Source organism: Lynx rufus, unplaced genomic scaffold, assembly GCF_022079265.1.
Source record: "Lynx rufus isolate CCGP_SWC_20201006 ecotype Redwood Valley unplaced genomic scaffold, mLynRuf1.p SCAF_1, whole genome shotgun sequence".
Lineage (NCBI taxonomy): Eukaryota > Metazoa > Chordata > Mammalia > Carnivora > Felidae > Lynx > Lynx rufus.
In genome coordinates this window covers 210,823,389-210,848,397 of record NW_025814823.1, presented here as the reverse complement: position 1 = coordinate 210,848,397, position 25,009 = coordinate 210,823,389, and the positions used below count along the sequence as shown (strand labels likewise).

The 25,009-nt window shown below is 40.2% G+C and overlaps 1 protein-coding gene across 5 annotated transcripts in view; it reads right to left on the bottom strand.

Moving 5' to 3' along the window:
• Positions 1–1,865: 1,865 nt before the first annotated feature.
• The window catches only part of LOC124507642 (UDP-glucuronosyltransferase 3A2-like), a 29,270-nt gene continuing 6,126 nt past the window's right edge, over positions 1,866–25,009 (bottom strand). For 3 of the 5 annotated variants that reach the window (XM_047073926.1, XM_047073935.1, XM_047073956.1), the window contains 5 exons: positions 15,011–15,125; positions 10,731–11,262; positions 8,017–8,248; positions 4,291–4,510; positions 1,866–2,206 (listed from right to left, as the gene is read on the bottom strand). In XM_047073926.1, the coding sequence (XP_046929882.1) occupies positions 1,930–2,206; positions 4,291–4,510; positions 8,017–8,248; positions 10,731–11,262; positions 15,011–15,125 (1,376 nt within the window). In that variant the 3' untranslated portion in view covers positions 1,866–1,929. Of the gene's footprint in view, positions 2,207–4,290; positions 4,511–8,016; positions 8,249–10,730; positions 11,263–15,010; positions 15,150–25,009 lie in introns of all 5 variants that reach the window. The other 2 variants (XM_047073948.1, XM_047073942.1) reach the window with 2 other exon arrangements.

The following is a 25,009-nucleotide window of genomic DNA, read 5'->3' as shown; positions in this document are numbered from 1 at the left end:
TTCAAGTTACTAGGGGACATGGTGGGACTACTACTAAGGTGGTGTTGATTCCATCTCAGTGAATCACTGAGAAACACATGATGTCAGATGGTCCTATCATTAGAGATAACTCTATCGCTTATTTAAAGTGGTGTTCACCAAGATCTTGATTGTAACATTGGTATTTTTTACCCTATAATTAGGAAATTAGATGCAAGGAGACATTTTGAAACTGTATACGTATTCTGTTCCTCATCAAATTTTACTCATTCATTTTATCATCTTTTATATTTCTTACCTTTTCAAAGATTATGTTTTTTTTTTTTAAATCAACAAAGTCCTCAGAACTGCCATAGTCACTGGACCTGATGCCTCAGAACTTCACAGGGAGGTCCGGGTTCTGTACTAGAGGTATTGTTGATTACATTTTTTACATTTTTTAATGTTTATTTATTTTTGAGACAGAGATAGAGACAGACTGTGAGTGGGGAAGGGGCAGGGAGAGAGGGAGACACAGAATCTGAAGCAGGTTCCAGGCTCTGAGCTGTCAGCACAGAGCCCATCGAGGGGCTCGAATTTATGAACCACATGATCATGACCTGAGCTGAAGTTGGACGCTTAACCAACTGACCCACCAAGGCACTCCTCTGTGACTACATTTTTAAGAGTGGGAAACTTGAGAAGGAAATTGTGGGAAGTGAAAACCATAGCATCAGCTGTGGCCAAAGACAGCCTCCAGGTCTGACCAGCAAAGGAAGTGCTCTCCCAGGACTGACTTGGGACAGAGACCACAGGTGGAGTCCTGGGAGACTCACCCCTGCCTAACTGCAGAACAGAGGCCAGGCTTCCTGAGCTTGGAGGTGAGGTGAGAAGAAGATGCAAGAGGAAAACCCAAAATGGAAGAACTGGCCAAGATCTTATGTCATCATGAAAAATGAAAGAACAGAAAGAGGGAAAGGGACTGAGAAGTTTTTGAGAGAGTGAGTATATGAACCAGACTAAGGCCATCTTGAGAAATTCCACCATGATGACCGCTTTGTGACCTAAAGCCTCTTAAATACAGCCTGTCCCTCCATTCTTCTCTTTTGTTTAACTACACCTGTGAGTAAACCCTCCAGGCAAAGCTTCCTGGATCTGCTCTGGATATGATTCCTCCTGGGTAGCCCCCCAGAAAGTGCTCACCAGCCTTTAGGGCCATAAAAGCAGGTCTGTTAGGGGGTGGGGTTGTGGACATCGACTCATCTTGTGGTGTCCCACGAGATGGACAAGCTTCTGTCCATATGTCCCCTTAATAAACCATTTGTCATCAAGCTGGACTTGTTGGCCTTTTTCTTCAGTTTCATGGCTTCTTCGCTCTTTGAAGGTAGTTTTGCACATACCTCCTTTCCAGGGAACAACAGGAGGAAGTAAGCAGGGTGCTGTGTCTGGAAACAGGGAGTGTGGAGTGCAGTGGAAGGCGGGGCTGTCTGCTGAAGGTGTGGGTCTGAGTGAGGACTTGATTGATGAGAGGCAAGTCAAGAAGCCAAGATCAAATTCACAGACACAGAAAGTAGAACAGAGGTTGCCAAGAGCTTCAGGGGTTGGGATGTGGGTGGTATGGCAGTTATTATTTCATCAGTGCAGTCTGAGTTAAGGAAGATGAAACGTTCTGGAACTGGATGATAGTAATGTTTACACCACAACAAGAATGCCTAATGCCACTAAACTCTATACTTAATGGCTAAAACGGTCAATTTTATGTGCTGTACATATTACCACAATTTAAAAAAAAAAAAAAAAGATGCCCAAGAGTGTTTCACAGAACTTTTAAACAGAGGCAGCAAACAGTGAAGAGCAATTTGTGTGCCACCCTCAGGTGCCAATATGGGGAAGACACCAGGGCTGCCCTGTGCTGGGGAAAGCCTTCTAGAACCAGTGGCTCCCCAAACACCCATCAAGGCTGCACCCCCATCAGGCCTTCTTCAGCTTCCTGGCCCCACACAGCCACCTGGCCACCATGCCCAGCAGCTTCCCGCAGAGCCACAGGGTGCCCAGGGTGACCACCAGCAGGAACAAGAAGACGTCCAGCAGGTACTGCTCATGCCACGGCTGCTGCAGGGCATGGGGCTTGAGGTGGGCCGCACCCCCTGTCTGGAGGATGTGGTCGATCCAGCCCACCAGCCTCTGGGCAGGGGTCAGGGGGTGGGAGCGCCTGATGATGCTGGCGGCCACCGCTGCTGACTTGTACCTGTTGGCAGACACAGAGGTGGGGTGTTACTCAGGTGGTCTCAGAAGTCTTAGAGACCTTGTATCACACACACTCTTCCCTCCACACACAGAAGACTCAGTTTCAAGGAAAAGTTGTTGGCCTGGCCTGGCCTTGCCACAGTCTAGCTGGTTCCACTGAAAAGTTCAAACTGGTGCCTCCATGCAAAGACCATGCTCTATGCTAAATGTGCTAAACTATAAAAAAAAAATAATAACTAGTAGGGCTAGTCTCCACACAAGGAGGCTTATCACAAAGTATAGATATATAATTTTATACATGTATACATATATATATATAAACTTATATGCATAATAAGCAGCTACTTTGTGCCACTGTCTGGTTTATGTGACATATGTGACTCCGAGGACTGGAGTCCAAGACAAGGCCAGCACTTTCCTGTCCCATCAGAGCACCATTTTGGCCAGCGCTGGTTCCATGGGCTGCAGTCTACACATATGCACAGGACCCCACATTTAGACACGTCGTACCCTTGCTTTATTCTCTCCTGTCACTGTCTTAAAATTGTTAATCTTTATAACAAGGGATCACACATTTCCATTTTACTTTGGGCCCTGCAAATTATATACCCAGCCCTGATGCACAGTGTGTAGGGACCATTCCAACCCAAATGATCCATCACAAGAACAGCAGATTACAGCCATTAGGGATATAGGTATTTGAATAGCCAATGAAATTTACAAACTCATTCTTCAGAGGCTCGTCAGTGGTCCCACATAGGTCTCTACACTGCCCCCTGGGAGACTGCTTGGGATTCCCTCTCTCTCAAAATAAATAAACTTTAAAAAACAAAACGTTACTTCTCAAAAAGTGAGCATTTGCTACACAAGAGATGCCAAATATAATGAAATGTCTGAGATTATCTGAACTCTGGAGAATAAAAACTTTTCTAGGGTTAAGAATCACAAGATATAGGGGCACTTGGGTGGCTCAGTCAGTTAAGCATCTGACTCTTGATTTTAGTTCAGCTTATAACCTCATTGTTACTGAGTTTGAGCCCACATAGGGCTCTGTGCTGACAATGTGGAGCCTCCTTGGGTTCTCTCTCTCTGCCCCTACCTCACTTGTGCTCTCTATTTCAACATAAATAAATAAACTTTAAAAAAAAAAAAAGAATCACAAACCCTGTGGTTGTTTTCACTCATCTAACAAAAACTCCTATGGGTCGCCTTTATGCAAGGTAATTATAAGTATTGAGGTCTCAGTCACTTTCTGCCCTTGAGACTTTAAGTCGTTCAGGCCTTCTTGGTTATAAGGAAGACAGAATAAATATTCCGCTTCACATGAGATCATTGTGCTGGATGAGAATTTACCTAAGACATCATGGGCCCTTTTGCTGACTCACTTAACAGAAATTCATCCCAACTTACTTTGTGGCAGGCCCTGTGCTAAGCCCTGGGAGCACAGGGGAAAACAAGAGACACACTTGGCCCTACAGAGGAGCTACCTCTTTACTTTCTAGTGTAGGGGACACAAAATAAATTGAAACAGAAAGAAATGGGGTAGTTACTGATCCTGAGAACTGTTAAGGAAAAATGAATTATGACTGAAGAGGGTGGGAGAGGAGTGCATTTAGGACTGTCAGACAAAGACCACCTCTCTGAGGAGAGGACATTGGAGATGAGCCTGACTGCCATGAAGAAGTCAGTCCTTCAAGACAGGAGAGGAGAAGGAAGGATGTTTTAGGAGGCAGCACTGACAAAGGGCCTGAGACAGGAAATGGTGTAGCACACTGGTGGACACAAAGTCCACCTCCTGCCTCACTTGGAATTCTACTATAAGCAGTCCATAAACATAAGACCTCTCAGGGGTCCTGTGTAAGTAGGACAGGGTGCTTAAAACCCTAAGGTGCCAATTGTTATCAACATCCAACCTAAATTGTCTAGTCTTGCTCTTAGGGAAAACAGGTCAGCTGTTAGCATCACACACATATTATTCCATGTCTTGGAAGTTTCAGCTTTTATTGCAAAAAGAGCCACACGGTACTCTTTGTGTTTGATGTCTTCATTCAGCCTAAGTGACCACAAGCCCAGAGAGCTCCATACCTCTTGTCTTCTATGACTTGTTTCATCTTCACAGCCAAGGTCTCTTCCTTTATCTGCTTTAATGGGATAGAGACACCAAACTTTTTGGCTTCTACTCGGACCAGGTTTTCTGGCTGGTCTCCAAAGAGGGGAATCCCCACCATGGGCACGCCATGTTGGATGGCCTCCATGATGCTATTCATTCCACCATGGGTGACAAAAAGACGGATGCGTGGGTGAGCTGTTTCAAATAAGAAAGAGAGCACAATATTTCAGAATGAAAAGCTTGAGAAAGCCAGGGCAAGCAGGAAGGGCAGAAGAATATACCAAGACGATTTCAAGGTCTGTTGGAGCCATTATAAAGATATTTTGCTTGCAATGCATCCAAGGTTCATGTACTAACATACAGAATTCAGAGCCTTGCCTTGCATAGTAATTCCTTGCCCTGGGCCAGAACGCAGCTAAGACTCAACACCCAGCGAACTCTCTAGACAATAATGCTCAGCAAGATATATATATATATATATATATATATATATATATATATATATATATATCTGCAGATCTCTCTCTCTATATATATCCATCCATCCATCCATCCTACCATTTTTCTATAATCTCAGTGCCTCCCTTTGCTTCTCTCATCTGTTTTGTCATTATCTCTCTCTTTGTCTCTGTCTTTCTCTTTGTCTTGGGCATTCTTTTCTCACCTGCCAACTTATTTCCCTCTTCTCTGAATTCCTGACATATTCATTGACATTGTAATTCATGTAGCAATCATAAAACTAATACTGTATGCATTGTCTCCTCAATACACGAGTAACCCCTTGAAACCAGAGCCTAGACTGTACACTTGAGTATTTCCATCTCCAGCATTTCTAGTCCACCTTATTTAGAACTAACTAGGATTAATGCTGAAAATGAAGAGTTTGTCTCAGCCTGTGTCATTCAACTGGGATGTGCATCAGAATCTCATTGTCTCTTCCTTAAAAGAGCATCAACCATCACAATCATAGACTTCAAGATGTATTACAAAGCTGTAAATATCAAGACAGTATGGCATGGCACAAAAACAGAACACAGATCAATGGAACAGAATAGAGAACCCAGAAATGGACCCACAAACATACGGCCAACTAATCTTTGACAAAGCAGGAAAGAATATCCAATGGAGGGGCGCCTGGGTGGCGCAGTCGGTTAAGCGTCCGACTTCAGCCAGGTCACGATCTCGCGGTCCGTGAGTTCGAGCCCCGCGTCAGGCTCTGGGCTGATGGCTCGGAGCCTGGAGCCTGTTTCTCATTCTGTGTCTCCCTCTCTCTCTGCCCCTTCCCCGTTCATGTTCTGTCTCTCTCTGTCCCAAAAATAAATTTAAAAAAACGTTGAAAAAAGAATATCCAATGGAATAAAAACAGTCTCTTCAGCAAATGGTGCTGTGAAAACTGGACAGTGACGTGCAGAAAAATGAACCTGGACCACTTTCTTAAACCATACACAAAAATAAATTCAAAATGCATGAAAGACAGGAAGCCATCAAAAGCCTCGAGGAGAAAGCAGGCAAAAACTTCTTTGATCTCAGCCGCAGCAATTTCTTACTCAACACTACTCCGGAGGCAAGGGAAACAAAAGCAAAAATGAGCCATTGGGACCTCATCAAAATAAAAAATTTCTGCCCAGTGAAGGAAACAATCACCAAAAGTAAAAGGCAACCGACAGAATGGGAGAAGATACTTGTAAATGACATATCAGATAAAGGGTTAGTATCCAAAATCTATACAGAACTTACCAAACTCCACCCCCCAAAAAACAAATAATCCAGTGAAGAAATGGGCAAAAGACATGAATAGACACTTCTCCAAAGACATCCAGATGGCCAACCGACACGTGAAAAAATGCTCAACATCACTCATCATCAGGGAAATACAAGTCAAAACCACAATGAGCTACCACCTCACACCTGTCAGAATGGCTAACATGAACAATTCAGGCAACAACTGATGTTGGCAAGGATGCAGAGAAAGAGGATCTCTTTTGCCCTCTTGGTGGGAATGCAAACTGGTGCAGCCACTCTGGAAAACAGTATGGAGGTTCCTCAAAAAACTAAAAATAGAACTACCCTACAACCCAGCAATTACACTACTAGGCATTTATCCACGGGATACAGGTGTGCTGTTTTGAAGGGACATATGCATCCCCATGTTTATAGCAGCACTATCAACAACAGCCAAAGTACAGAAAGAGCCCAAATGTCCATTGATGGATGGATGGATAAACAAGATGTGGTATATATATACAATGGAGTATTGCTTGGCAAACAGAAAGAATGAAATCCTGCCATTTGCAACTATGTGGATGGAACTAGAGGGTATTATGCTAAGCGAAATTAGTCGGTCAGAGAAAGACAAATATCATATGACTTCACTCATATGAGGACTTTAAGATACAAAACAGATGAACATAAGGGAAGGGAAGCAAAAACAATATAAAAACAGGGAGGGGGACAAAACATAAGAGACTCTTAAATATAGAGAACAAACTGAGGGTTGCTGGAGGGGTCATGGGAGGAGGGGATGGGATATAGGTATAAGGGGCTTAAGGAATCTACTCCTGAAATCATTATTGCACTTATATGCTAACTAAGTTGGATGTAAATTATAAAAAATAAATAAATTATAGAAAAAATAAAGCAATAACCTATATAGTTCCTCAAAAATATTTAAAAACATAAATTTAAAAAAAGAGCATCAATAAGGGGTGCCTGGGTGGCTCAGGTCATGATCTCACAGTCCGTGGTTCCCAGTCCCACATCCAGCTCTGTGCTGACAGCTCAAGCCTGGAACCTGCTTCATATTCTGTGTTTCCCTCTCTCTCTACCCCTCCCATGCTCACACTCTGTCTCTCCCTCTCAGAAATAAATAAACATTAAAAAAAATTTTTTAACAAAAACTCAAAGGAGCATCATGTACCTTGCTCCAAATAAAGAATTAAATTTGCAGAAATGGAGCCAGGAATCTGTTTCTTCAATTCCCCTGTTTATTTTGAGTCATTATCTTAGTCATAAGTCTCTGATTCTGTCAGTGGTTATGGAAGTAAGGGGTCTGAAAGAAGCAGCACAGGGCACAGAGAAAAACTACTGGGGTTGGCGGGGGGGGGGGGGGGCGGAGGTGAGGGAACTCTCTGGTACCAGAGACAAAATGGACCAAATAACCAGCTATGAGGTTGTTCATCTTGGCACTCAGGTATTTTGGCACATCCTAAAGACACTATTGGTATTAATGTTATGAAGGTATGAATCGCTCACACTTTAATAGCTAAGAAAGATGTATATACATACATGATATATGTAAGTGCACGTGGAAGAACAGGTACTCATGAAGCCGCTAAATACAAGGGCAACATCCCTCTGGTATGTATTCTCTAGAATCCATAGGTTCTTTTGGACTGTGTTTGGGTGACCCTGTGTAAAACCTAATGCAGTAGGACAAGGTGACTTTGATGTCTACCAATATCTCACCTGGGATAGAAAGAATGAAGGAGAGATGGCTACTTGGGCACCTGATCTCATTGGGAGTAGGGCCTGATTCCCCAAGAACTGCAGCTGGCCATTCCATTCCTGCTTCTTGGAGACTTACCTTTAGGTATCAGCAGCTCCTTCTAGAGCAAATGGGATTACCCAACTAGAGGTCAGAGCCCGACGAGATCTAAAAATATGTAAACGAGACGGGTGAAGCCGACCTGCGCAGTTCTTACCCAGGAGGTCATTCTGAGGAAGCCAGTCCACGATTTTCACATTTGCTGCCAATTTGACGTCTTTGGGCCAGTGAGATGGCTTATACTTCCATATGACTCCTTGAGAGAGATGAGCAAAGGCACTGTTCATCTCCCTGAGAAGTTCCTGGGATTGAAAGGTGCTCACCATGGAGCCCAGGGCCACAAGGACAAAACCAGAGTCTCCAAACTTAGCAATGAAATTCTCAAATTCCTGGAGAGAGTTCAGAAAAGAAAAAGACGTGAGAAATGTTGTTCATGAAAACCTAGACAGCCACGAAATGAAAGCCATTCATTTACTGAACACACCTTCCTGCCATTCCTAGAGCTCATAGCCCCTGGGGCAGCTCAGCACCCTCTGCATGATGCTCATCCCCATTGTGTCGGAATATCTTTCTTCTTTAAAAGCTTGATTTTGTGTCACGGCCATCCTAGACCCACTGCTCATCATAGGTCAGTGGAGACATGGTCACTTGAGAATTTCCTAAGGCCACCGGAAAATGGTAGTGTAAGAAGAAATACTAGTGGGGTGTCAGGGTCTAGCAGAGGGAGCTGCAACATCTGAGGCTAGATTGAAGAAACTGGGAGAAGGCCTACAGCATAAGAAGAAGTGGAAGAAATGGAGGAAGCCTCCTGATCACTGGCTCAATGCACCATGTAGAGTGCTTTGCTCTGATACTTTGTGATATTCTTATTAACGGATCTTTGTAATTATCTCTTACCTCAGTGGCTCACCCACATGACTACAAATTATATCTACATAAGAAGACTTTTAAAAAGTGATAATGCCCAGACCTAACCCAGAACTGGGCAGCTTGCTTTTTAAAGTCCTCAGGCAATTCTTAAGGAAGGCTGTGACTTAATGATGTGATCTTGGCTTAACACAGTTTTGTCAACTCTTGCTTCAAGTGTTTCTTCAGACTCTGACTCTGGACTTCTGCAGACCCCTTTCCTCAGCTTCTAGATCCTCATTCCTGGATTGATTCCATCTAGCATAACATTGCCTGGTTTACCATTCAAAGGACCACTTTGACAACAGCTTTGTCATTCTTTTTAATTACAAAAGCCACGTAACTCCATTATCTAAAAACTGGAAAATATAGAGAAACATTTTTGAAAAAAGCCTCTGCTATCTCACAGCCACTATAACCCTTACTGCCATTATGCTCTTGCTTAACAACTCCCTCCCCCTACCCTATAACTAAGACCCACCCTCCTATCAAGTAAAGTCTCCTGCAATCTGGCCTGGCTGTATTTACACAATTGAGAATTCTGATCCGGTCTAGCTAGAGTCACCAAGGGAACCCAGAGTCATGCCTATCTTACTTTTACTTTAACACTTTGAGCTACTTGTTCTCTCCAGCTGGAACACCTTCCTCCCTAGCTCCATCCCTTAAAAACCCTACCAACTCAAAGCCCGTCTAGTCCATGGATCATTCCCCAACTCTCCCTGCTCACTGAGTACAAGGTCACTAGAGGAAGCATAGACACTTGGGTACCTAGAAGACCCAGGTCACATCAGGGCTTTCCCCAGCTCTGCAGTGAATGGTAGTGGGAAAGTCACTTACACACCACCTCAGTCTCTGTCTTCTCTTTTATAAAAATGGAGATCATCATACTTCCTTCCAGGTGGCAAGATATCATTATATAAGATAAATTGCATAAAATGGCAACACAGTGCTGATAGGCAAAAGGAAGCCAGCTCATCTTAGCTCCCTCCCATTTAATAACTTCTATTGCAGAAAAATAAATAAGTAAACAAAAATAAGAATAAATAAAAACTTCTATGGCAGAGGAGCATCCGGGTGGTGCAGTTGCTTAAGCGTCTGACTCTTGATTTTGGCTCAGGTCATGATCTCATGGTTCTTGAGTTCGAGCCCCGCTTTGGGGTTTGTGCTGACAGTGTAGACCCCGCTTGGGATTCTTGGTCTCCATCTCTCTCACCCCCTACCCTGCCCATGATCATTTTCTCTCTCTCACTCTCTTATAAATAAGCATTGAAAAAAAAAAAAAAAAAAACAAACCTTCTATTGCAGTAGTCTGAGTTTATGGATTCAAACCAACTTAGCAGTTTTCACAATTTACAACGCCCAGGCCTAACCCCAGATCAAACAAATCAGAAGATAGGCTGAGGATGCTGGAGATGATGTCTGCAGTTCTTACCACCCAGTCCTACCTTGGTTACACACTCATAGTGTTGTGCATTTCATTGAGCATAACTCATCTCTTTTAACAATTCTCCCATTTAATGGATTCTTGCCACGGAGCTACTATACATATGATCATACAAAACGCACATGAAAATATCAACTTCTTAAAAGGCTTATGCCAGGGTGCCTGGCTGGCTCATTTGGAAGAGCATGCTCTTCTTGACCTCAGGGTGCTGAATTCAAGCTCCACGCTGTACGTAGAGATAGTAAAATTAAAATAAAATAAAGAGCTTATCCTACCAAGGCCAGGACTAAAGAGGACACTCAGTGTACCATTTAAGGAGGCCCTCAATCTCAGGGTTGTGCAAGTCCTAACACTATCATTGCATGGCCCTAAAAATGAGTACTCCCTTTTAGGTGCATGTCCTAGGCACCTTACTTGCCTCACCCTACTTCCTTCCCAGGATTCCACTGGCAGGGCAGTCACCAACTCTGTGCTGAAGACCTCTGCATGAAGCCCACATGGAGAGCTACAGTTTCACTTACTTGTGGTACTGGTGTTACAGGTCTGGCCATTAAGCCTCCAACATACACAGTGTTGGGAAGCAGGGGCCTAGCAAATTCAAGGGCAAAGTCAGAGTTAACAAACCACAGCTCTGCTTTCTTCAGAAGATGAGACAAAACCGGCCTAGAGCCTTCCGGGAAATGCTCCTTGATGGTATTGTCATATGCAGACTGGATTTGCCTTTGCCTCATGGTGAAATCAAAGAACATCAGAAAATTCTTCACTCGGCCCCAGAAGTCCATGTGGTCCGTTAGCAAAGAATGCAATACTGGCACATAAGACAGAGGGTTTGGTAGTCCAAAATCCATAGCACCAAAGGAGGAAGAGAGAATGGACACAAATGGTTTTCCAAGCTTTTCAGCAACCAGGAAAGGACAGTAGTCAAAATTTTCAACTATCACTAGGTCAAAGTTCTCATTCTTTAAGGAATCCATGATATCACTTCTCCTTAGAAAATGGCTGCACTGAAGCCCTACTTGTTCCATAAGTTTTAAGAATTTTCCAAATGTGTATCTATAAGAAAGAGGAAAACGGTAAACATTCATTGGATGTGTTAATTCCACAATACACAAAAGAATCTTGGGCTACAAAGAAAATATCCCAGATAAGCAAGACCACACCTAGCAGCAGCCCACCTATTCCACCACTGCCCATTAGTACCATCATCTCAGGCACTCTGAGCAGATGTTCTGCTCTTGAGAGGGTTCCCTTCCTCCCCTCCTCTTCCCTCCTTTATCCAAATCCCAAGTACTTTTTATGCCGGTTTCTTAAAAAAATTGTTCTTTGAGTTCTGGTATCTTGAAATCCACGGGCACAATTATATTGTGTTAACCAAGAACAAATCACCACCAATGGACCTTCTGCTCTGGGAACCTTCTCTCACTATAGCACATCTCACAAATCTCCTTTTATTTGATAAAGTCTATAACTTCCTATTAACTTTCTTTTACATACTGACTTTTTATGAGTGATTTTCTTATTTACTTAGCCAAACCGTGGACATAACTTGGTAACACAGTTCCATAAATATTAACCATACAGGCTATTTTTAAAAATCACTGTATAGGGGCGCCGGGGTGGCGCAGTCGGTTAGGCGTCCGACTTCAGCCAGGTCACGATCTCGCGGTCCGGGAGTTCGAGCCCCGCGTCGGGCTCTGGGCTGATAGCTCAGAGCCTGGAGCCTGTTTCCGATTCTGTGTCTCCCTCTCTCTCTGCCCCTCCCCCGTTCATGCTCTGTCTCTCTCTGTCTCAAAAAAAATAAATAAACGTTGAAAAAAAAAATTTTTTTAAAATCACTGTATGTTCTGAATGTGACAGATCACCTCACCCAAGGGACTATTTTATAATTTTAGAAGTCAAAACTCAGCCAAAATGGGAATTCCACCTGTCTGTGCCCACCACCAAGCAATGAAAGAAGAGAGAGAAGAGAAGAGAAGAGAAGAGGGGAGAAGAGGGGAGAAGAGGGGAGAAGAGGGGAGAAGGAGAGGAAAGGAGAGGAGAGGAGATGAGAGGAGAGGAGACGAGAGGAAAGGAAAGGAAAGGAAAGGAAAGGAAAGGAAAGGAAAGGAAAGGAAAGGAAAAGTAAGTCCTGGTAAATAAACATATTATTAGCTTTTCTATTTCAATGTAGGTTGAAGTGTCCAGAGAAGATAATGACAAAGAATATGAACATATAATTAAGACTTTGCCTATGAGAATATTCCAGGGGCCTATCTCCTTGCAATGCTTTCCCATCACTGCCTATATAGAATATGACTGTTTCCTTCCTGTTTATACAATCCACAGAGAAATAGGTAAGGATGTCCACTGTACTTTAAGGTATCAGAGTTAACAGGTGCAAGAGTTCAAGATATCAGGGGCCTCCTGACTGCATGGAGGACCAAGAGAATCAACACCCTGGCATCCCTGTAATTGTACTGTACCCATTGTACCTCAGATAGAGAAGACCCAGAGGCAGAGAACTTATTAGCTATATACAGAACTTGGCCTGACATTTAGAATTAACTTCAAGTTGGGAATGCAAGCTGGTGTAGCCACTCTGGAAAACAGTATGGAGGTCCCTCAAAAAACTAAAAATAGACCTACCCTATGACCCAGCATAGGGTACTACTGGGTATTTATCCAAGGGATACAGGTGTGCTGTTTCAAAGGGACACATGCACCCCCATGTTTATAACAGCACTATCAACAATAGCCAAAGTATGGAAAGAGCCCAAAAGGCCATCGATGGATGAATGGATAAAGAAGATGTGGTATATATATATATATATATATATATATATATATACACACACACACACACACACACACACACACACACACACACACAATGGAGAATTACTCAGCAATCAAAAAGAATGAAATCTTGCCATTTGCAAATACGTGGATGGAACTAGAGGGTATTATGCTAAGTGAAATTAGTCAGAGAAAGACAAATATATGACTTCACTCACATGAGGACTTTAAGAGACAAAACAGATGAACATAAGGGAAGAGAAGTAAAAATAATATAAAAACAAGGAGGGGGACAAAACAGAAGAGATTCATAAATATGGAGAACAAACTGAGGATTGCTGGAGGGGCTGTGGGAGGGGGGATGGGCTAAATGGGTAAGGGGCACTAAGGAATCTACTCTGGAAATCATTGTTGCACTATATGCTAACTAATTTGGATGTAAATTTAAAAAAAATAAAAAATAAAATTTAAAAATAAATAAGTAAATGAAATAAAATAAAATAATGTATCAGCATTGGTTCAAAAACTGTAACAAGTATACCACACTAAAGTAGAATGTTAATAATATACCGACTTATGGGAATTCTCTGTACCATCTTCACAATTTTTAAAAATATATGTAAGAATGTTGTTAAGAAATGAAAGTTGTTAATAAAAATAAAATATAAGAAAAATAAAGAATTAACTTCAAGTTATACAGTGGAAGTGACTGTCTAAAATCCTTCTCTGCTATGCATTTTTTGAAGATTTCACATAGCAAAGGAATGATAACCAGATATTGTAGATACTTACAATAGTGCTGTAAAAATTTCCAGATATAGCTCATTAAGCATGCTTAAAATTAAGCTAATAAATAGAAAACAATGTTTAAGAATCCATGGTTACCCATGCCTGTTTCCAAAAATATTAAATGAAGGGAGAAGAGACAAAGCCTATATTTAATATAACTAACAGCACAAGATTATATAGACTAAGTGTCAAATGAATAGATTAGATCAGTTCTAGACAGGAAGGACTGTGGTCTCCCAGTTGAGGGAGGAAAAAAGACTTTATGAGAAAAGTCAAATGTAAGCAAGACCTACACTAGTAAGTAGAATTTTCAGATAGAAAGAAGGCAAGGCCACTATAATTAAGTTAGGAACGGAAGTTTGTCTTTCTACATTAATGTCTAAGATTAAGCAGTTATGTGCTCCTTTCCATTCAGATGAAACAAAGGACTCATGTCTTATTTTGCACGAGGTTCATTGCATTTTTAAAAGGACCTTACATGGCCAAAAATAAAAAAAAATAAATAAATAAATAAAAGGACTTTACATAGCCAGATGTTTAACTGGTACAAAACCAGGGTTCATAATTCTTCCCTCCAATACTAGAATATGTGTGAAGAAAAGGAGGAAAAGTAAGTGGCTCTCATTTCCCTATCAACAGTGAGAGGTTGAGGTACCTGTGCTTTTGTGGTGGGGAGGTTATAAACAAAGATTGTAAGAGAGGTGTTGAAAGGAAGTCCCAGAGGGGCGCCTGGGTGGCGCAGTCGGTTAAGCGTCCGATTTCAGCCAGGTCACGATCTCGCGGTCCGTGAGTTCGAGCCCCGCATCGGGCTCTGGGCTGATGGCTCAGAGCCTGGAGCCTGCTTCCGATTCTGTGTCTCCCTCTCTCTCTGCCCCTCCCCCATTCATGCTCTGTCTCTCTCTGTCCCAAAAATAAATAAACGTTGAAAAAAAAAAATTTAAAAAAAAAAAAAAAAAAAAAAAAGAAAGTAAGTCCCAGAAAGATCAACCTCTACTTGCTACAGAAATCCATTCATGGAAGGGGCACAGTACACAGCAAAGAAGAATCTCGAGTGACTGCACTGGATGAATTGGTGTAAATACTTGTTTCCCTAACCATCCACTCATCGTTTATTCCTTCATCCACCCACCCATCCGTCCATCCCTGTCTTACGTCTACAGTCCAAGCATCCAGGCATCCATCCATTCATTTGTATTGCTAAAATAGTGACTCTTTGGTTCAAAGACATAACAATTACCTGCCACCCAAAGCTTCTTCAATAAAAAAATCAAAATTATTCTTCAATCCTTTGTTATAGTCTTCAGGTGGAAGCCAAGGGATAACTTGGTATGATATCTCCTTCTCTTTAAAATCTAGAAAACACCCATGGGTTAAAAATGTGAAATATGCCACAAACCATGGATTAACATTAGCATGATAATATCATCACGTGTTTGCTTAAATAATTCTATATTTATAGAATGTTTGCCTTTTGATATATTTTTGTATGGTTTGGTTGCATTCTCATTCATTTAATCTTATAAAATGATTAACATCTATGGAGAATCTTACACTGATTGAGGAGTGCTTTTCAATTTAAAGTTATAGAAGCTTCCATTTAAAGCCTCCATAAGGCATAGATATTTGTCCTATTTTACAGGTCAGAAAACAAAGTGAATTGAAGTTAAGACAATTTGTCAAGGTTGCACACATAGGAAGTACAGTCTTTGTATTTCAGTACAGGTCTGTTTGATTCCAGAGCCTCTGCTCCTTCTGTTTTAGAAAAACTCATTTTCATTATTTAGAGTGATAAATCCAAATAGTTTTTTGATTCAGTAAAAAGTACTAAAAAGCTTCTATAAAATACTAGACCGCTGTACCTCTACTTACCAACATGGTTTCTCCCATATACCCATGTGTAATAAAAAGTCTGAGTCCACTTTTGATGTTTGACTGCTGACAGTTTTCAAGCCCTATCTCCCATGCCCTCTTTTATGCTTCTTCACCTGGGCAAACTAGTAAGAGAGTCAGCATGGTCCCTCTCTTGACCCTAGTGGGAGTTTCAAACCATGCAAGGAAGGCCAATGAGGGGGAACCCTCAACACATCCCAACTCTCTACTCACAATAAAAACTCAAACTAGTCATCCCTCCAGCCTCTAGAAAGCCATATTTCATATTTTCTTAGAAGCCTGTCCTACTCTTCCAAAAAAACATGCCCTACTATTTGAGTAATAAAAATTTCATACCCTATTATGTATGTGAGCTTTCATCAGTCATAACATTCAAACAAACTGTGTGTAAACCAGGGATACATTAGTGCATAGTCCTACACACTAAAACTAACAAGCCCAATCTTAGTGAAATTACTGCTATCCAAGTATGTACTGGCAAATAAGTAACACTTTGGTTTGCGAGCATAATTTGTTCTGGAAACATGTTTGTAATACAAAGCACTTGTCTATCAAAGCAAATGTCAAGAACCATTGGCTCAGTTGTGATCACGTGATGTTCTGCATCACGTAATACTCATATTGTAAGACACTGCTCATTTATCAAGTCAAATTTTATTAGAAATGTTTGCTTTTCTTGTGGTATGCTCACAGAACAATTACTCGCAATACAAGGTTTCACTGTATTTTGTAATCATACTTTTGGCTAATATGTTCTGTTCAGTATCTATGTCAACAGGTTCTCAATGTCAGTTTGCCTTCACCTTGGAAGGGACACAGTAGACCTTTAACTAGTTGTCCATAGGGTATTTCAATGGTCCTACCCTTGGCCACAATCTTTTTTTAAATTTACTTTTTAATTTAATTTTTTTAACATATTTATTTTTGAGACACACAGACAGAGAAGGAGTGCGGAAGGAGCAGCGAGAGAGGGAGACACAGAATCTGAAGCAGGCTCCAGGCTCTGAACTGTCAGCATAGAGCCAGACGTTGGGCTTGAACTCAGGAACTGCGGAATCATGACTTGAGCCAAAGTCAGTGCTTAACCGACAGAGCCACCCAGGCGCCCCTGGCCACAATCTTTATTGGCAAGATCTTAACCACATCCAACTTTCCCCAGGAGCACAGGTAGGACATTATATTGACAATATCCTGCCCTGAATAGATTCATTTGACATACTCATCAGGATTGAGAAACATTCTCAAAGGAGTTCACATAAAGGGATGGGCCATTACCTCACATAAGTCTCAAGGCCTAGGATCTCAGTTAAATTCCTGGGAATTATTTGATAAGCTTTCCTGGGAATTATTTGATAAGCTAAGGCCTCCTGATCGATGACACTATGAAACAAAAACCGATGACTCACAACAGCACAATATCTCAACAAGTCCAACATCTCTTAAGCCTTTGTGCAATCTGGAGACAATAGATTTCTGATTTATACATTTTCCTTAAATCTATTTATGCTTGTTTTTGAAAATCAGCCCATTTTGAGTAAGGCCAATATCATAAAGATCTAGAATCTGTCCAAATTGCAATACAACAGGCACTGCCATTAGTGACCCCCATATTTGCCTTCATTATAAAGGCTTTAGCAACATCTTCCCATTTTTCCTGGAGTTGGCTAGACCACGTGGATAGCAGTATTAATCTCTACTTGCTGCTGTAATAAATTACTATAAACCTAGTTGCTTAAAACAAAACAAATGTATTATCTTATAGTTCTGGAGATCAGAAATACAAAATGGGTCTCCCTAGGACAAAAGTATGGTGTGGGAAGGCCAGGAATTCCTTTGGGAGGCTCGAAAGGACAATCCATTTTCTGGTCTTTTCCATCTTTTAGTAGTTGTCTTCATTCCTTGGCTCATGGCCTCCTTTCAACTGGCAATGACATCATCCATTACCTGCCTTTCCCTTCTATCATTACATTTCCTACTCTTACTCTCTTATCATCTCCTCTTTTTTTAGAAGGACTCCTATAATAATATAGAGCCCAAATGGATAATCGAAGATAATCTCCCCATCTCAAAATCCTTATATCAATCACATCTGCAAAGTCTCCTTGCCATGTAAGGTAGCATATTCACTGGTTCAAAAGAGTAGAGCATATCTTTGGGTGGGGTCATCATCTTCTACCACCATGTTCTGCTCTCTGGACATCAAACCCCCATGTAAATATCACATAAAAATTACATTCACCACACCCAACAGTCCAACAAGTCTCAATCCTTCACATCATCAATTCATAATTCAAAATCTCATCTAAATATCATTAGCTCAAATGTCTCAACTTATATTATCCAAATAATTCAATCAAGTGTGGGTGGGACAGTCTGGATATGATCCATCCAAAAGCAAAGTTTCTCTATCTGTGGACCTATGAAATTAGGAAACAAGTTTATCTGCTCCCAAGGAATATTAAGATGCCAGTTGTAGACATTATCATTCAAAATAGAAGAAAATGACAGGAAAATGTGAATCTCTGGACCTAAGAAATGTTGATATCTAACTGGGAAGACAATGTTAAGTTTAAAAACTGTAAATAATCTGCTGTGAATTAGAATTCAGCCCTGTAAGCTAGAAGTTCTGCCCTCTGGGTTCACTGCCTCAAACTCAAGAGTTTTCATTTGTTCGTCATGAAAGGTAGCACAAGTTTTCAGCTGAATAGTTTATGGGCATGTTTCTTAATTTGGGGGAGTTCAGTGGGCTTCTTTCAAGTCACTTTCTCTGTCCTTTTCAATCCAAACTGTCAGTGTTTATCCCGGTATAAAATTCTCAAGTACCTTCTGGATCTTCTGGCTATGTCATGGAATTCACTCCTCTGAACAGGAGGTCCTCCACAGATCTTTAAAAATAATTCCATCTCCACTATTGGTGTCAGTCAATGTGGCTGAAGAGACCCACTGAATCACACACCTAATATTTAAAGAGCTTTATTAGACTAAATATTATGACCTATTTAGAGAAAATAGGAAGAGATTATCCAGCCACACTTTCTCTTTCCTCACATTCAATCCCCTAATTTTAGAATCTTTTACAATCTGGATAGGGTGAGAGTTTCCAAAATCATGAAGTCCTCATTCCTTTATGCTTAATAGTTCTTCTTTCAATTTATCTCTTTCCTTTCACATTTTATTATAAGAAGCAAGACATCCTTAACATCTATATTTTTACCAGAAGTGTGTTTATGGTGATTTACATATTGTCTAAGACAATGTAGATTTTCTCTACCATGCTCCTCTCTTCCTTCTTCACCCTCATTAGCAGAGTTTTTACCTTTGTTAATAAGATACAATTGACATATAATATTACATTATATTCAGGTGCAAGACTTAATGATTTGTTGTTTGTATAGATTGCCAAAGGGTTCTAACATCCACATTTCTACCAATAGTATATTCAAGACATACTTGCTGCTGTATGTTCTACCAATAGTATGTTCTACCAATAGTGTGTTCAAGATAATCTGGACTTATTCTATCATACTTCTTAATATTTTTCCAGCCTGTATTGGTAACCCAATTATGATGCCAGATATTGGTTGGAGCAGCAGCACATGCGAATATTGAAGATCTTTGCTTTTTAGGGCTTGTAATTTCATTTCTTTATTAAAGTAGTAAATAAATTAACAATATGGGGAAATATGTCCAAAGAAGGAGTTAATAAATGGTTCAAATGTTACAATACAGGAGGAGTTAAGATGGCATAGACATAAGGAGATCCTGGGCTCTCCTTGTCCTTCAAACACAGCCGTATTGAGGTCAGACCCTAGGGGAGGCAAGACTCCCTTACAACAAATTCCTCCTTCCCATTCCCCTCCCAACCCCCGCATGAGGCACAAGCTTATTTACTGGGGCAAACTGACTCTGAACCAACACAATGGGCCTCTCCACCAGAAGACCAGCAAAGGCAGCACCTCACATGCACCAAGTGTACTGAAAATCAAGTGCTTCAAAATGACGCCTGCAGTTCTGGTGATACTAGGACCAGGCTTAATTTTTTTTTTTTCTTTTTTCACTTTTTTTTTTCTTCCTTCTTTGTTTTGGAGTCAGGCTTGCAGTTTCTTCTTAGTTAGTTTTCTTTTTTTTCATTTCCTTTTTTCTCTCTGTTTTTTGTTGTTGTTGTTGTTTGTTGTTTGTTTGTTTTTCTTTTTGGATCAGACTTTTTTTTTCTTTCTTTCTTTCTTTCTTTCTTTCTTTCTTTCTTTCTTTTTCTTTAGAATCAGGCTTATCGTTTTTTGATCATTTGGTTTTTTTCACTCCTTTTCCTTTTCTCTTTTTTTGGAATCAGGCTTTTTTCCTTCTATTTTTCCAGGCTCTTATTAACAAACTAATCAAAGCACACCAAGTAAAAGGTCCAAACAGTCACCACTGCAAGCAAGGAGGACCTCTGTGGAGGACCGGCCAGTGGGAAATAGCAGCCAAATTTCAATAGCAGAGTGCACAGTGTACACCAGAGATACTTCCTGAAGTGCCAGACACTGGACAGTGTATAACCCCCTTTTTTGAAGTTTTTTTTTTTTTTTAACATTTATCCATCTTTGAGAGACAGAGAGAGACAGAACATGAGCGGGGAAGAGGCAGAGAGGGAGACACACAGAATCCGAAGCAGGCTCCGAGCTGTCAGCACAGAGCACGACTCAGGGCTCGAACTCACAAATGGTAAGATCATGACCTGAGCCAAAGTCAGACGCTCAACTGACTAAGCCACCCAGGTGCCCCTATGACCCCTTTTTAATAGAGCATTATTCTCAGGTGCAGGAAACATAACAAGCTTTGAAAACATGCAGAACACAGAAACTTAGCCAAAATGACAACACAGAGGAATCCTCCCCAAAAGAAAGGTCAAGAAGAAATCACAGCCTGGGACTTGCTCAAAACAGATATCAGCAATATATCTGATCAAGAATTGAGAACAGCAGTCATAAGATTACAATTTGGGCTTGAAGAAAGCATAGAAGACACTAGAATAACCCTTGCTTCAGAGATAAAAGACTTAAAAACTAGCCAGGCTGAAATTTAAAAATGCTATAAGTGAGATGCAAAATCTAGTGGATGCAGTCACGATGAGGATTGAAGACATGGAGGAAAGAATAGGTGACAGAATATAAAACTATGGAACATAATGAAGCTGAAACGAAGAGGGAAGGAAAACCATTAGATCGCAAGGGGAAACTTAGGAATCTTAGTGATTCTGTATAATGAAATAATATCCATACCACAGTACTCCCAGAAGAGAAGGAAAGAGGACGAGAAGGTTTATTTGAACAAATTTTAGCTGAGAACTTCCCTAATCTGGTGAAGGAAACAGGTATTCAAGTCCAAGAGGCACACAGACTCCCCACAAAATAAACAAAAACAGGTCAACGCCATGACATATCCTAGTGAAACTTGCAAAATACAAAGATAAAGAGAGAATTCTGAAAGCAACTAGGGACAAAAGGTCCTTAACCAACAAGGATAGACACATAAGGTTAGCAGCAGACCTGTCCACTGAAAGGGAGGCCAGAAGGGAGGGGCAGGAAATATTCACTGTGCTGAATGGGAAAAATGTGCAGCCAAAAAATTCATTATCCATAACAGTTGTCATTAAGAAAAGAAGGAGAAATAAAGAGTTTCCCAGGCAAACAAAAACTAAAGGAGTTCATGACCAACTAACCCAGGCCTGCAAGAAACTTTAAGGGGGACTCTTTTGAGTGGAGAAAAAAAAAGGCCAAAGCAATAAAGACTACAAAGGACCAGATAACATCGCCAGAAACACCAACTCTACCGGTAAATAATGGCACTAAATTCATATCTTTTAATAATTACTTTGAGTGTAAAAGGACTAAGTACTCCAATAAAATGACATAAGGTATCAGAATGGATAAAAAAATAAGATCCATCTATTTGCGCCTAAGACAGACTCATTTTAGAGCTAAAGACACCTGCAGATGAAAATGAAGGGGTAGAGGACAATCTATTATGATAATGGATGTCAAAAGAAAGCCAGAGTAGCCATACTTGTGTCAGACAAATTTTATTTTAAAACAAAGACTGTAACAAAAGATGATGTAGGATATTGTATCATAATTAAGGGGTCTAGCCATTCAAGAAGATCTAATAATTGTAAATATTTATACCACCAACTGGAAGCACCCAAATATATAAATCAATACATTAATAACAAACATAAAGAAACTTATTGATAATAATACAGTAATAGTAGGGGACTTTAACACCACACTTACAACAATGAACACACCATCAAATCAGAAAATCAACGAGGAAACAATGACTTTGAATGAAACACTGGACTGGATGTACTTATATCTGGACAATTCTTAGATATATTAACAGATATAGTCAGAACATTTCATCCTAAACCAGCACAATACACATTCTTCTCGAGTGCACATGGAATAGTCTCCAAAATAGATCATATACTAGGTCACAAATCAGCCTTCAATAGGTACAAAAAATCAAGAGCATACCATGCATATTTTCAGATCATAATGCTATGAAACTTAAAGTCAACCACAAGAAACAATTTGGAAAGCCCCCAAATACATGGAAGGTAAAGAATATCCTACTAAAACTGAATGGGTTAACCAGGAAATTAAAGAAGAAATTATTTTTTTCTTTTTTTAATGTTTATTTATTGTTGAGAGAGACAGAATATGGGGAGGGTGGGGCAGACACAGAGAGGCAGACACAAATTCAAATCAGGTTCCAGGCTCTGAGTTATCAGCACAGAGCCTGATGCAGGGCTTGAACCCATGAACTGCGAGATCATGACCTGAGCTGAAGTCAGACACTTAACCAACTGAGCCACCCAGGTGTTCCAAAGAAGAAATTAAAAAATACATGGAAGCAAATTAAAATGAACACACGACAGTTCAAACCCTTTGGGATGCAGCAAAGGCAGTCCTAAAAGGAAAGTATATTGCAATTCAGGCCTCTCTCAAGAAGCAAGAAAGGTCCTAAATACACAACCTAACCTTACACCTAAAGAAGCTAGACAAAGAACAGCAAATAAAGCCTAAAACCAGAAGAAGAAGGGACATAATAAAAATTAGAACAGAACTAAATGATATAGAGACAAACAAAAACAAACAAACAAAAAAAACACAGTAGAATGGATTATAGAAACTAAGAGCTCATTCTTTGAAAGAATAAACAAAATTGATAAACCCGTAGCCAGACCTATCAAAAAGAAAAGAGAAATGATCCAAGTAGATAAAATTCATGAATGAAAGAGGAGAGATCACAACCAACACAACAATAATAAAACAATTACAAGAGAATACTATAAAAATTATATGCCAACAAATTGGGCAATCTGGAAGAAATGGACAATTCCTAGAAATGCACAAACTACAGAAATTGAAACAGAAAGAAATAGAAAATTTTAATAGGCCCATAACAAGCAAAGGAATTGAATTAGTAATCAAAAATCTTCCAACAAACAAGAGTCCTGGGCCACATGGCTTCCCAGGGGGATACTACCAGACATTTAAGGAAGAGCTAATGTCTATTCCCCTTACATTGTTCCAAAAAATATAATGGAAGGAAAGGTTTCAAACTCATTCTATGAAGTCAGCATTACCTTGATCCCAAAACCAAAGACTCTACTAAGAAGGAGAATTATAGGCCAAAATCCCTGATGAAACTGGATTCAAAAATTCTCAACAAGATACTTGCAAATCAAATTCAACAGTGCATTAAAAGAGTTATTCACCATGATTAACTGGGATTTATTCTTGGACTGCAGACGTGGTGCAATATACACAATATGATCCTCTCAATAGATGCAGAAAAGCATTTGACAAAATACAACATTCATTCTTGATAAAAAAAAAAAACCTCAACAAAGTAGGGATAGATGGAACATACCTCAACATACAGGCCATATATGAAAGATCCACAGCTAATATCATCCTCATTGGGGAGAAAATGAAAGCCTTTCCCTTATAGTCAGGAACAAGACAAGGACTCCCACTTTCACCATTACTATTTAACATAGTACTAGAAGTCTTAGCCTCAGCAGTCAGATAACAAAAAGAAATAAAGGGCATACAAATAGAGCAAGGAAGAAGTCAAACTTTCACTATTTGCAGATGACATGATACGCTATGTAGAAAACCTGAAAGACTCTACCAAAAAATTGCTAAAACTAATACATGAATTCAGCAAAGTTGCAGGATATTAAATCAACCTGCACAAATCTGTTGCATTTGTATACACCAATACTGAAGCAGCAGAAAGAGAAATCAGGGAATCAAACCCATTAAAAATTGCACCAAAAACAATAAGATACCTGGGAATAAATCTAACTAAAGAGGTAAAAGATCTGTACTCTAAAAACTATAAAGATTTATAAAAGATATTGCAAAGGACACAACAAAATGTAAAAGCATTCCATCCTCATGGATTGGAAGCACAAATATTGCTAAAATGTCTATGCTACCCAAAGCAATCTACACATTGATTGCAATCCCTATCAAACTACCACCAGCATTCTTCACAGAGCTAGATCAAACAATCCTAAACTTTGTATGGAACTATACAAGACCCCAAATAGGCAAAGCAATTTGGAAAAGGAGAAAACAAAAACTGGAGGCATCATGATTCTGCATTTCAAGCTATATTACAAAGCGGTAGTCATCAAGACGGTATGGTACTGGCACAAAAACAGACACAATTGTACAACTATGTAGTCAACTCATCTTTGACAAAACAAGAAAGAATATCCAATGGAAAAAAAGTCTCTTCAACAAATGATTTATGGTTAGGTAAGGGAAATGAATGCAAAAATGAACTATTGGGACTTCATGATAAAATTTTCTGCCCAGCAAAGGAAACAATGAACAAAACTAAAAGGCAGCCTACAGAATGGGAGAAGATATTTGCAAACAACATATATGATAAGGGGTTAGAATCTAAAATCTTTAAGGAACGTACCAAACTCAAAACCCCAAACCCAAACAACCCAGTTAATAAATGGGCAGAAGACATAAATAGACACTTTTCCAAAGAAGACATCCAGATAGCTAACAGACACATGAAAAGATGCTCAACATCATTCATCATCAGGGAAAGAAATACCACAATGGATACCACCTCACAACTGTCAGAACACCTAAAACTAACAACACAGGAAACAACCGCTGTTGGGGAGGATGCAGAGAAAAGGGAACTCTCTTGCACTGCCAGTAGGAATGCAAACTGGTGCAGCCACTCTGAAGAACAGCATGGAGGTTCCTCAAAGAATGAAAAACAGAACTACCCTACGATCCAGCAATTGCACTGTTAGACATTTACCTAA